Below are 12,156 nucleotides of genomic sequence, written 5' to 3' on the forward strand. Positions count from 1 at the left end.
AAATATAAGAATATATAGCCAGATATCATACTGACTAGTAGCCAGCCCACTGTTCTTAAATATCTGTTCAAATATATAAACAATTGGGGTTAAGTGACTTGCTTGAGGGCACATCTACAGATGTTTCACCTCGTTGGCTTAGTGATTCAAACCAGCAACCTTTGGGTTAGTGGCCCATTGCTCTTAACAGTAGGCTACCTACCAATCTCTTTTTTAAACATTGCAATCAGTGTATTTATAAACATTACATTTAATCAACGCTACATGAACTATTCAGGAGAATTCATCTGATTTTAAGACTAGATCACAGGAAGTCTGTTGTTTGAGGGGGTGAGTCTGAGGCAGGAAGAGGCGTTACTGGTATGAAACTGGTATGTGACATTTTCACCTGTTTATTCTGTCATTGTCTCTCTATCTCAGGACCTCAAGAAGGCTTCTAATCTGTACTGTATTCATCATCAGATTTAACAGTCAACACAAATACATGTATAATTCTTACATATTGTTGTGTATGTATACATACAGTACTGCAATAGGGTATACTGAGTGGTAGTTGATTTGAGATACTTAATATAGCTGAAGAACCTCAGGAACCTTAATCTTCCTTTTTCAGTTTGTCTTTCTTTCTTTCACTTCTCTTTCCTTCAATGGGGAAATGTACAGGCACACACACACGCACATTTCAAATGAATCAACTTTTATTCCATTTAATAGAAAACAATGTTACAATTCAATCAACAGAATTTGGTGTAAAAGTGCTGAACAATAAAATAAAAGTCAACATCATCAAAAAACCCACCAGGAGCAATCTTGATCAACAAGCCATTTTTTTGCATTGACAGGAAAGCGAGACAAAACTCCCATTGCACAGCAATGTTACCTGACCTGACACACTGAATACAACCTATGTAAAGTGCTGTGCACTACGCACAATCTTCACCACAATCATAGTTGTTCCACTGTAGATCAGACTACAATTGAAGTCTGGCAGTTTGAAGATATAACAGTAAGACTTGATGTAGGGCTTTTAAAAGTGCTTGCAAAAGAACTCTGGGATACTCAAACCTCCAGACTATATGAATGTGCTATTCCAGAAACATAGTGTTATCTTCTGCATTGGGTGTAGTCATTGATATGTGGTTTGGCTTCCCTGCTTCCATGGTGCACTCTGCCACTTGGTGTTCACATGATGGGGTAACTGGCCAGGTTGGCAATGCCACACGCATTCCCGCGGTTACGTGCCATCATGATGTAGCCCTGTTTGCCCCAGCTCTCGCTCCAGCTGTTAGAGAGGGGGGAGTGAAGAGAGAGAGAGAGAATAAAGAGAATGAATCGTGATTTAGAAAAACTACATTTCAAGTCAACAGTGTGAAACGTGTTACCTGACGCCATTGAATAAGCCCAGTGCATTGTGACCCACCTGTTCTTGACGATCCAGAATTTCACGCCCTTGGCAGTTTGTCCATAGCCCACTGCAAGCACGGCGTGGTTGATGTCATCCTTGTTGCAGTTGGGGTCGTAGTACACACCTGAGTAAATAACAGTGTAAAGGAATGAGCTTTAAGAGAAGCGCTTTAGGAGTCTACTGGCATGTGTCATGTGTTAAACCACCTCAAGTGGTTGATTCTTCTATCCATGGTTCTTGGAGGCAGAATGTCACTCACCTCGCTGGTAGAATTGGAAGGTGGAGAGGGTGGCATCGATGCCCACAGCCACAGGCCCCACTTTGGCTACAGCCTTGGTCAGTGCCTGCTCGTCTCCCTCAGGGATCTCCTTGAACCCGCGACACTGAGCACCCATGCCAGATGCGTTGTAGGCACACTGCTCATCCTGTAGACAGAGTGGTAGACATGGATTCGTTTATTTATGATTCAGATTCTGATTGTTTAACAGTCACATGTACAGGGTTGCAGGTGTGGTTGCAAGGTAAAGTGAAAATCTTAGGCTGTGAGCTCCAACATGCATGACTAGTGAAATAAAATAATGAAAATGGTAATAAAGGCATTAGAAATAACACATACATAATAACAACCGTGGCAGTGATGAAGAAATGAATGTCCATTGGGGTGGAGGCAGAGTAAAGACTGTTGGGGGGGGGGGGGTAGAATGACCACAGTGGGAGCAGCATCATGATCATTGGGGGAAATGAAAACCCAAAAGTTATAATATACATATTAACAACTGCAACAGTGATGAATGTCGTTGGGGTGGGGGCAGAGTAAAATCCGTTAGGGGGGCAGCAGGAGGATGTGGGGGGATGTCCATGGGGGGAGTAGCAGGTAAGGTAAGTGAGCGTTGAGGGTGTGGGGGATGTCCATGGGGGGAGTAGCAGGTAAGGTAAGTGAGAGCTGAGGGTGTGGGGGGATGTCCATGGGGGGAGTAGCAGGTAAGGTAAGTGAGAGTTGAGGGTGTGGGGGGATGTCCATGGGGGAGTAGCAGGTAAGGTAAGTGAGAGCTGAGGGTGTGGGGGGATGTCCATGGGGGAGTAGCAGGTAAGGTAAGTGAGAGCTGAGGGTGTGGGGGGATGTCCATGGGGGGAGTAGCAGGTAAGGTAAGTGAGAGCTGAGGGTGTGGGGGGATGTCCATGGGGGAGTAGCAGGTAAGGTAAGTGAGAGCTGAGGGTGTGGGGGGATGTCCATGGGGGGAGTAGCAGGTAAGGTAAGTGAGAGCTGAGGGTGTGGGGGGGATGTCCATGGGGGGAGTAGCAGGTAAGGTAAGTGAGAGTTGAGGGTGTGGGGGGATGTCCATGGGGGGAGTAACAGGGGTGAGGGAGCAGGTAGCTGACTAGTAGTGGTGGCTATTCAGCAGCCTGATGCTATTGGCCAGTCTTTCAGTTTTTGCCATGATGCGTTTTGAGTGATTGAAGCGGGGAGAACAGGGCATGGCTTGGATGGCTGGGGTCCCTGATGATCTTCTCGGCCTTCCTGAGACACCTGGTGTTGTAGGGGTCCTGTAGGGCAGGCAGTGTGCACCCAGTGGTGTGTTTGGCTGCACGTATCACCCTCTGAAGAGCCTTGTGGTCCGGGGTGGTGGAGTTGCCATACCAGGCTGTGATGCAGCCCGACAGTATGCTCTCGATGGTGCTTCTGTAGAACACTGTGAAGAGCCTTGTGGTCCGGGGTGGTGGAGTTGCCATTCCAGGCTGTGATGCAGCCCGATAGTATGCTCTCGATGGTGCTTCTGTAGAACACTGTGAAGTTCTTCGGTATCCTGAGGTTGAAGAGTCGCTGCCTTCTTCACTACGGTGTTTGTATGGTTAGACCATTTCAGGTTCTCTGAGATGACCGTCGCCACGGCGGCCCTGTAATGGGGATGGTGGTGTGTCCAGCCTGGTTTATCTTGAAGTCCACAATCAGCTCCTTTGTTTTGCTAACGTTGAGCGAGAGGTTGTTTAAATGGCACCACGCCGTAAGAATACCTACATCCTCTCTGTAGGCTGTCTCGTTGTTGTTGGTGATCAGGCCTACTGACTTTCCACTATAGCTAGTCTTGGTGCTATGTTACTAATGTACATTGCTAGAAAATGACAAATGACTTTCATAGCACCTTGGTAGTGGTGTGTTCTATATATCAAAGGTATCAAAGGAAAATGTGGACAACTACAGAAGTGGTAAAGAAAGAATTGCCTGAGTGTTATGTTTTTTACATGCAAGCAAATTACAAAAAAATATGGAAGTGAGTATTTGTGTTGTTTGTAGTTAGGCCATTGGAGAATACATAAGACCATGGACGTCACCACTTCCCGGAATTGGTCCAAAAAATACATTTGAGCACATTATGGTTAACCGCATGTGATTATTCGCTTGTTTTGGTTAAAGAGCATGTGATGTGATAGCTCAATCAGAAACTGCAAACGTCATCCAGCATATTCCAACTCACCTGACGTGTTGTAAGAAAACGTTGACTGAAAATGTCATTTCAACAAACTAAAACAGCTGTTTGGAGAACAACTAAAATGACAGTCACATTCTTTTTCAATGTCAGCCAAACCATGCCCCTACCTGGCCAAGGTAAGGGTAAGCCTCCTCTGTGTCGATGCCTCCGTTTTCCTCAACGTATTCGAAGGCGTTGGTCATGTAGCCTCCACCACAGCCATTGTTCTCAGTAACACAGTCCACCAGGTTCTGGGGGCTGAGGTCTATCAGTTTGCCTGTGGTCTTTGCCAGCTGGCCCTCCAGGGCCCCAGCAGAGCTGAAGGCCCAGCAGGAGCCACAGGAGAGCTGAGAAAGAGAGGACATAAAACATTTACAGAGCTGTCAGAGCTGCCTTCTCCAATTTGTCCATAAGGTGGTACACTTTGACAGAGAGTCAAAGGCCCTGATTGAAAAAAAGCTTTCAGAGGGTTTGAGCAATGTTTTTTTCGTCTGGCCTCAGAACTTCTGTCGTTATCTTATTCACCACTAGAGGGTAGACATACTGCACTTACACCTCACTATCTATCACATCCCCCCCTGAACCTGACAGCTCTTTGGTGATACCACAGACTATTAGTGCTCATGTAAAGTGACCTAATGTTCATTAGATGAATGGTATAAATCTAGGGCTAATCTCCCAGTGTTCCCTGGTAGCAAAGATGTACTCCACATTTCAGCCTGGGTACTAAATTCCATGTTTACATAAATAATAAATAATGCCTCGGTGTCCAATTAGATCATAATGAGTAATTACCTTTGATAATCAAACATTCTTTACTTGTCTAAGTCAATTAGACAAACCATGGGTTTTTATTGTCCTAGACAGGTTACGTGACTGTACTGTAACTGTGATCATTTTCTACCTCACTGAAAGCAAAGAGGAATATGAAATCTGTTCTTTATAACCCCGTGTTTCCCCTAAAAATGTTCAGATGGCACCCTGCCTAGATTGTTGCTCTCTACCTAAAACCATTATTTTGGCCTCAATTAAGCTTGATTGAACATTTTGGTGCAACAAATCTAGGAAATAAGAAATACATCTAGGGGAAACACTGGACTTGAGTGACAGCTCTTTGTTGTTCGCATCCTCTAACCTGGTTCTTGACTGGGGTCACCATGCCCTTCTTGCGGTAGTCGATGGACCTAGGGAGGTTCACCACATTGTTGCCAGGGATCCAGGTGTTGCTCCGGTCCCTGTTCATGGGCACCTGAAGGCCAGTCAGCTTCGCAACTATCTCCTCTGACGTCTGGGGAGAGGAGAGGGATGAGGATGAGGGAATTATGCATGCATAGCAATAGACTATGAACCATTTACCCACTATAAGTAGAGATAAATGTTTCCATGTTTATAGTCCAGCAGTTATCACATATAGATAGATCAATGGCTTATTAATCCCATTGGAGATCATGAAATACATATATATATTTTTTTAAACAGGCACATTTGACATAAGTCTAAACCCACCATGCCCTGACACGAGTACGAGTGCTGAAACATGTTAGGTTCCTGCTAGTCTCTGTAAAACTGGAAGTACTACACATCCTTCTTTTATTTACAGCGTATCTCAACATAGAAGTGAAACTGACATTCAGATGAACAGATCTCTGGGTCCTCCGATGGATAATAAATGGACAAAGCATTAATGAGTGGCATAGAAGCCAAGCAGTAAAAGCCAAGCAGCTATATATCAGGTTGCTTTTCCCTACCATTTTAATCTACAGCCCGTTCAAGTTCAAGTCTTCCGCTAACACAGTCATCACTCATGACCAGACCTGACATGCATGTCACAGCTAGGGGTAGATTTAATGGTCACTAACCTAACACCCTCCCTTTTAATCAGTAGGCCATTGCACGAGTAAAAACATGGATGACTGTGTTCTATCTGCATCAGATAAAAGTCACTACTCTGTCCTGTGCTTGATTTTGTTTGTGAAATAAAACTATAAATAAAACCTTTGGGACATTCTCCTATTTGAAACACATACCCAAAATGATAAGTCGTGGACAGTAGGGAGACACTGATTAGAAAGTATAAGCGAGGACCGCAAACACAAAATAGTTTCCCTCTGACATAGCATTCCAGACCTATGTTTCCACATGGAGTTACTTAGACCCTATTTAGACCCTCCCTTTTTGGTGTGCTTTTTCTCCATGTATGCAACAACAACAAAAAACACCCATAGAGGATGTGGCTCACTAACTCACCATGTCTCCCAGGTGGTTCATGCCCAGCTCGTACGAGTGAATGCCCAGAGCGGCCTCCTCATTGTGGGCTTCGATCAGACGCATGTTCTTCTCCCAGATGGTTCTACGGATCGCCTCCTCCCCCTACCATGAAAACATCAACAAAACACAACTGTCAATCATACAGCTGGCCATTCGTGTGTTCTTTGGTCCCTATGCTCACAGTCTCCACAGTGCAACCGAACTGGTTCATATAGACACAAAATGGTGGAGGTGAAAGGTAGTTAGGAAAATATTTATTGTCAACTCTTTACAGAGCCTTTGATCAGTCATTACAGTGTGTGAGGAATGATGCTTCAAAGCTGGATGTAGTAGGGGGAAAAAGTGCTGTTCTGTGTTTTCGGCTGACTGCTGAGGAATGTGCTGACTGCAAATTGTGGGACACACACATCCTGAAGCAGTGAGGCCCAAACATAGTCTTATAAAATCAAGTTATCTTATAGCACTGAAATACTTGAGTTTCAGCTTGGCTGATAACTCTTTACTGTAAAAACAAGGAAGTTGAAATTCTGAACGGAGGATTGGTTCTCAGGTTTCCTGCTTTTCTTGCTTGCAAGGTGTCATAACAAAACATTTCAAGGGAGAACAACACATACAGAAGTTTTCCACAATAGTTTGTAAACTATTGACTTAAAGATCACATTGTTATTGTACGTACAAGTGACACACTATATTATAACTCATTTCATAATGATGCATGGCTTTGATATTCAAAAGCATTTTTCACCATCAAAGCAAATAAGAAACATCATGAATATTTGCTATCCAAGGTTGAGGTAATCGTTCTGTAATTGCTAACCTTAGGAGGAGGAACGGGCAGAACTTAAACAAAAAGCACTGCATAAATGTGAGTATTTAGCCAGGCAGCCAGAAAGACAGACAGACACTCACCAGGCCGTTGTACTCTCTCAGGTGGGTGGTCTTCCAGGAGCCCCATTGTGCGTCCAGTGACATCTCATCCAGAGGATGGGCTAGGACTGAGCCCAAGAGCAACAGTACACAACCACACAGCAGCATTCTGGGAAAAGACATAAGGGCTGCTTTCGTCATTGATGTATAATATATATGACATTGATAAAGAAAATTAGATAATTGCATTATATTTCTACATTTACATATTGCGGCAGCACCTAATTGTCTAGACCAGGGGTTCTTAAACTTTTTCCGCCTGGGACCCAAATGAGAAATTCTGTGTTTTCCTGGGACCCAAGCTTAGGAAATTCATTGAAATTATGCCTAAAACAAATGCAATATAGACAAAAACAAATATCAATGGAATTAAATATCCATTAAAAATATATATTCATGTTTATTTTCCTCCATTAAAAACACTCTTACATATCTGTCTAGGTTGGAACTGTTACTGCTAAAATACAATAAATCATTTGAATTCTAACTGGAATAAACTGATTGACCACATCACACAGATGAATAACAGAACACACACACACACAGGCTCAGTTTTTGATAGTGCAACCCTAAATAACAGTACAGATGAAAAATAATCTGGCCTACTGTACATCTTACTGTAGAAATTATTGTTGAAAGAAAGTCTGGGTTGGAACTGTTGCTGTTAAAATACAAATTTTTATTCTCAACTGGGATAAACCGATTGATCACATCACATAGATATAGACCAGAAAACACACACACACAGTCCTAATGAGAGCATGTCTTGACAGTGTAACACTGAGGTCATGCTCAGCCTTGAAACTGTTTCTGTACTTGTTTTTGAAGTATGTCACAGTTGAGAACCCTGACTGACATAGATAGGTATGTGGTGCCAAACTGGACCAGAACATCTACTGCTTTCTCAGTCAGGCAGGAGACCGCTTCCTGTTGTAGATGAACAACCCAGAACTGTGAGTGTGTTTGCCTCAAAAAGCATCTAGTTTCAATCAGTTTATTCCAGTTAAGAATACCAATTATTATTGTATTTTAACAGCAACAGTTCCAACCTAGACTAGTTTTCAACAATATTTTTTACAGTAAGATGTACATTAAGCCTGATCCTTTTTCATCTTCATCTGTACTGCTACTAGGGTTGCACTATCAGTAGCTAGCTTGCTTTAGCTAATGTTAGCTATTAACTGTGTACAAGTCCAGGGGATTGTTTGAAAGAGAAACTCACATCTACTACTATGAGAGTTAGTTAGTACTCCCTTATTTCTGCTTATTATCACCTGTTATAAAATGACAACAATGCCTTGCTAGCTGACTTACTTTTCCACTGTCGAATCACTGTTTCCTGAATCATTCTGCCCTGTTCTGAAATAACTCCCTGGGTTTACCATCATGCTGTGGATATTTGGTCAGGACGTGTCGTTTTATTAATTTGTTTGTTATGAGAGACTCATTACTAAGCGCTTCCACACACAAAACACATTGTGGGCGTTCCTCGTTATAAGTTTGTATGAAAGAGAGAGAAACTCATCGCTGTATATGCGTTTCATGACAATTGAGCTCGGTCAGAACTTGTGGCTTGCATGACTCCATTTGATGATAGCGGTGAATGACGGCGAGTGGGAATGACAAGTCAGTGGCTGACAGCGCATCATCTGCTGCTGAACGACAGCGCTGCATCGTGTGTGTCGCGAAGTGATCTTCAAGAACACTGCAGAAAAAAAATACCCAGTAAACCACGAAGCACACGCAGATGCATTTGGCCAAATCAATTCCAGTAATTAATGAAATAATTATAAATATACTCTGACACGTCGCGACCCACCATTAACAGGTCCGCGACCCACTTCGGGTCACGACCCATACTTTAAGAAAGGCTGGTCTAGGCAATCCCAAAGATGGACACGAATTACAGTACAAATACAGAAATGGATGTTGACCTTAATACTGACAACATAACATCCATAAGAGAGCTGAAGTACATTGAGTTTCAGTTAATATTTTTCTGGCTCCGCCTCATTATTAAGTGGTAACATAACAAAAGACTCTATGTTTTATGGGAAATTCCTCAGATCATTCATAGGGAACTTCATGTTACTGTATAAACCTTTGCCGCACAGTAATAATGATAGCAACTTATGGTTTACTCAATGTCTAATATTGCCATTGTTTCATGGTGCTATAAATTAATGTAGGCTATATAGGCTATAAAGGTTTCATAATTAACTTGAGAACAGTTTCATTTCTATGATAACTGTTTGGCTACACCATGACCAAAGTGCATTCTTTGTTGCAAACAGCATATATTAAGTACACTTATAATCACATCACTGCTCTGCAATGTTTTCCCTATAAAACAAACGAATCCTACTATTTGTCAAAACGCAATCCTTCGATTTGGTCAATTGTTTTATGGAAACATAGAATCCCAAGTGAAACTGAAAGTTCTAATGAACACAGTTCAACAAAATGACAGTGTAAAAAAAAATCATATAGGCATAAAGTCAACATCAAAAGTTTTCCGATTTAAGAAATGTAAAAAATAGGGAGTTGGCTAATTCTACCTTGGTTGTAGACTTGGAGAGAAGGTGTCGGATGAATTCCTTTGACCAGTTGTTTCCCTGCGATGAAGTAGGTCACTGTGTGAGTAGTTATATAGTCTGGAGTTTGAGGAAGTGCGACGGGAGCCCTGAGTTTAGGAGGGGGAAAAGTTTCAGTAAAGGGGAATTACATCTGGAATCGCTCATCTAAAGGGGCCAGCCAGATGATGTCAGGTGTCAAATTTCAGGAGCGTCTCTAACTTCAAAGTCAATATTTAACATTGCAATGGGCCTTTATACATTGTACACATTCATCTCAGTCGCATATGTTTATAAAAAGCGTATGACGATTATGTTTATAAAAAGCGTATGACGATCTATCTCTCCTGTGTATCTGCCGTCGGTTCCAGGAACCGACGGCAGATCCTCTTACTGCTTATTTAGAAGATTCGGAAAAGAGAAAAAAGTAATGATTGTATATCAAGCAACTAAATATTTGTACAATATTTCTTATTTCAGAATGAGCCTACGTTGTAAATTACTCAATGGAGTAATGCAAAATAATTCTAGGCATGCTGTAAATCAGAGGTAAAATTGTGGGTATGTGGTGAGTGGGGTGGTGTTGTTTGGTGGTGGGGGGGATATGCCATTTGGATAACTTTGGACCTTCACTTTGGATAGCTGAAACAATGTTGAATTTTTCGATGCGACTCAAATCAGGGTTACGTATAATACATACAAAAGTTTCACGGTGGCCTCTCTATATAGAATATTAAATACTGTCTGTGGCAAATCCCAACAATTCTATGCTATGGTCCCCCCTTCTGCATATGATCACGATTGCTCTGTTTTTGGAGTGGGTACTTCCCTGTGTTAGTCAACCCCCTATGGTCCTGAGCCAATGTGTCAGGACTGTGTATATATGAAGACTGTCTCATGATGTTTAGGTACATGCAGTCAGACATGACTCTACATGCTTAAATCACCCTTTAAAAAAGAATGCATCTCGTGACACACTCAACAATGATAACAACCCACTAAACTGCATGTTGATTACTCACACTTTTTCATGTAAAATGGGGCCCTATTCAACCCAAACTATTCTTCCTGTGCTGAATTCCTGTTTGAGTGGATTTTCTGTCACGACTTCCGCCGAAGTTGGTCCCTCTCCTTGTTCGGGCAGCATTAGGCGGTCGAAGTCACCGACCGCCTAGATGTTTAGTTCTCTCTGTTTCAAAAGTAGAAGTGTGATGTTTAAGGTCAAACCATGTGGAGTCTCGAGTATGAGAGTCATTCATGTGCAAGGGAGCTAGTCTGGCACTCATCAATGACCATTTGTAATCTGTCTGATCTCTGGCATAGACTGGGGCACCTGGAGCATATGCCCATGGCCCTCCGGAGCTCACTGGCCAGCAGAATGAGACTTAAGCTCCTTTAAGACTCTTTCAGGTACTGATAATGAGACCAAGACTGTCTCCATTGATCAACCAGCAGTTCCCCTCTCAGACCGAGAACATGTCATGGTGATGTGGGGATGTGTATGTGCTTGCATGTGTGTGTGTGTGTGTGTGTGTGTGTGTGTGTGTGTGTGTGTGTGTGTGTGTGTGTGTGTGTGTGTGTGTGTGTGTGTGTGTGTGTGTGTGTGTGTGTGTGTGTGTGTGTGTGTGTGTGTGTGTGTGTGTGTGTGTGTGTGTGTGTGTGTGTGTGTGTGTGTGTGTGTGTGTGTGTGTGTGTGTGTGTGTGTGTGTGTGTGCGTGTGCGTGTGTTTGTGGAGTGGGTGGCGTTGGTCTTTTACTAGGTATTTTCTGATTTACCATGTTAATGTGACAGCGTCAATACTTGAATTAACTGGAATTCCAATGGAGTGTTCATTTTGAACGAAGACCTGCCCAGTTTATATCGAAACATTTGACCTCTGTCATTGCCCTTGTTGGCAATGACAGAGGTCAAACGTTTCGATATAAGATTTTCTGTTTTTTTTTTAGCCATGATACATGGAATTCTATTCCACAACAAGTAATTGATGCAAGCAATAGAATCAGATTTACAAAACAGATAAAAAAATACACCTTATGGAACAGCGGGGACTGTGAAGAGACACAAACACAGGCACAGACACATGCATACACACACACAATAACATACGCACTGTACACACACGTACAGATGGATTTTGTGTTGTAGATATGTGGTAATAGAGTAGTGGCCCGAGGTCACACACTTAATGTGTTGTGAAATCTGTTGTGAATGGCAGCAGGCAGCAGGTAATGGGGATCCATAATAAATACAAATACAAACTCAGCTGAGGAAGGAATTTTTCATAATTTGAACTTGACTAATCACACAAATGCGAGTTGTCTTCAAAAGGGGGCAGGAAATGTCTGGGACAGGGATGTTGTTTCAATGTGGAAATTCGTAGGCAAGTTCTCGGCATCTGAGGCTACTAAAGCCCATTAAACTGGTCTGCAAGATTCTTGATTTGTTTAGCAAGCTCAGACTCATGTCAGACAAGACCTTGTGTGCCTCTGCTACTCTATCATAGCCTCTCTTTCGC

The 12,156-nt window shown here is 42.6% G+C and overlaps 1 protein-coding gene across 1 annotated transcript; it reads right to left on the minus strand.

The window, feature by feature from the left end:
• Positions 1-680: 680 nt before the first annotated feature.
• On the minus strand, positions 681-9,764 carry LOC124006230 (cathepsin K-like). Its single transcript, XM_046316096.1, has 8 exons — positions 9,627-9,764; positions 7,051-7,177; positions 6,121-6,243; positions 5,009-5,161; positions 4,002-4,220; positions 1,665-1,830; positions 1,421-1,529; positions 681-1,282 (listed from the first exon to the last, which is right to left on the minus strand). Exons 2-8 carry the CDS (start codon positions 7,174-7,176, stop codon positions 1,183-1,185), a joined length of 996 nt encoding a protein of 331 aa, XP_046172052.1. The 5' UTR covers position 7,177; positions 9,627-9,764; the 3' UTR covers positions 681-1,182.
• Between the last annotated feature and the right edge of the window lie 2,392 nt (positions 9,765-12,156).

The sequence above is a fragment of the Oncorhynchus gorbuscha genome, linkage group LG19, assembly GCF_021184085.1.
Source record: "Oncorhynchus gorbuscha isolate QuinsamMale2020 ecotype Even-year linkage group LG19, OgorEven_v1.0, whole genome shotgun sequence".
NCBI classification, from domain to species: Eukaryota; Metazoa; Chordata; class Actinopteri; order Salmoniformes; family Salmonidae; genus Oncorhynchus; species Oncorhynchus gorbuscha.

Bases quoted from the DNA above. Each gene is read 5' to 3' on its own strand.
- LOC124006230 (XM_046316096.1), bottom strand. From the start codon at position 7,176: ATGCTGCTGTGTGGTTGTGTACTGTTGCTCTTGGGCTCAGTCCTAGCC. The intron at 5,162-6,120 runs GTGAGTTAGTGA...TCCTCTCCCCAG, and splicing joins TGAACCACCTGGGAGACATG to ACGTCAGAGGAGATAGTTGC. The intron at 1,831-4,001 runs GTAGGGGCATGG...CTCTGTCTACAG, and splicing joins CTTACCCTTACCTTGGCCAG to GATGAGCAGTGTGCCTACAA.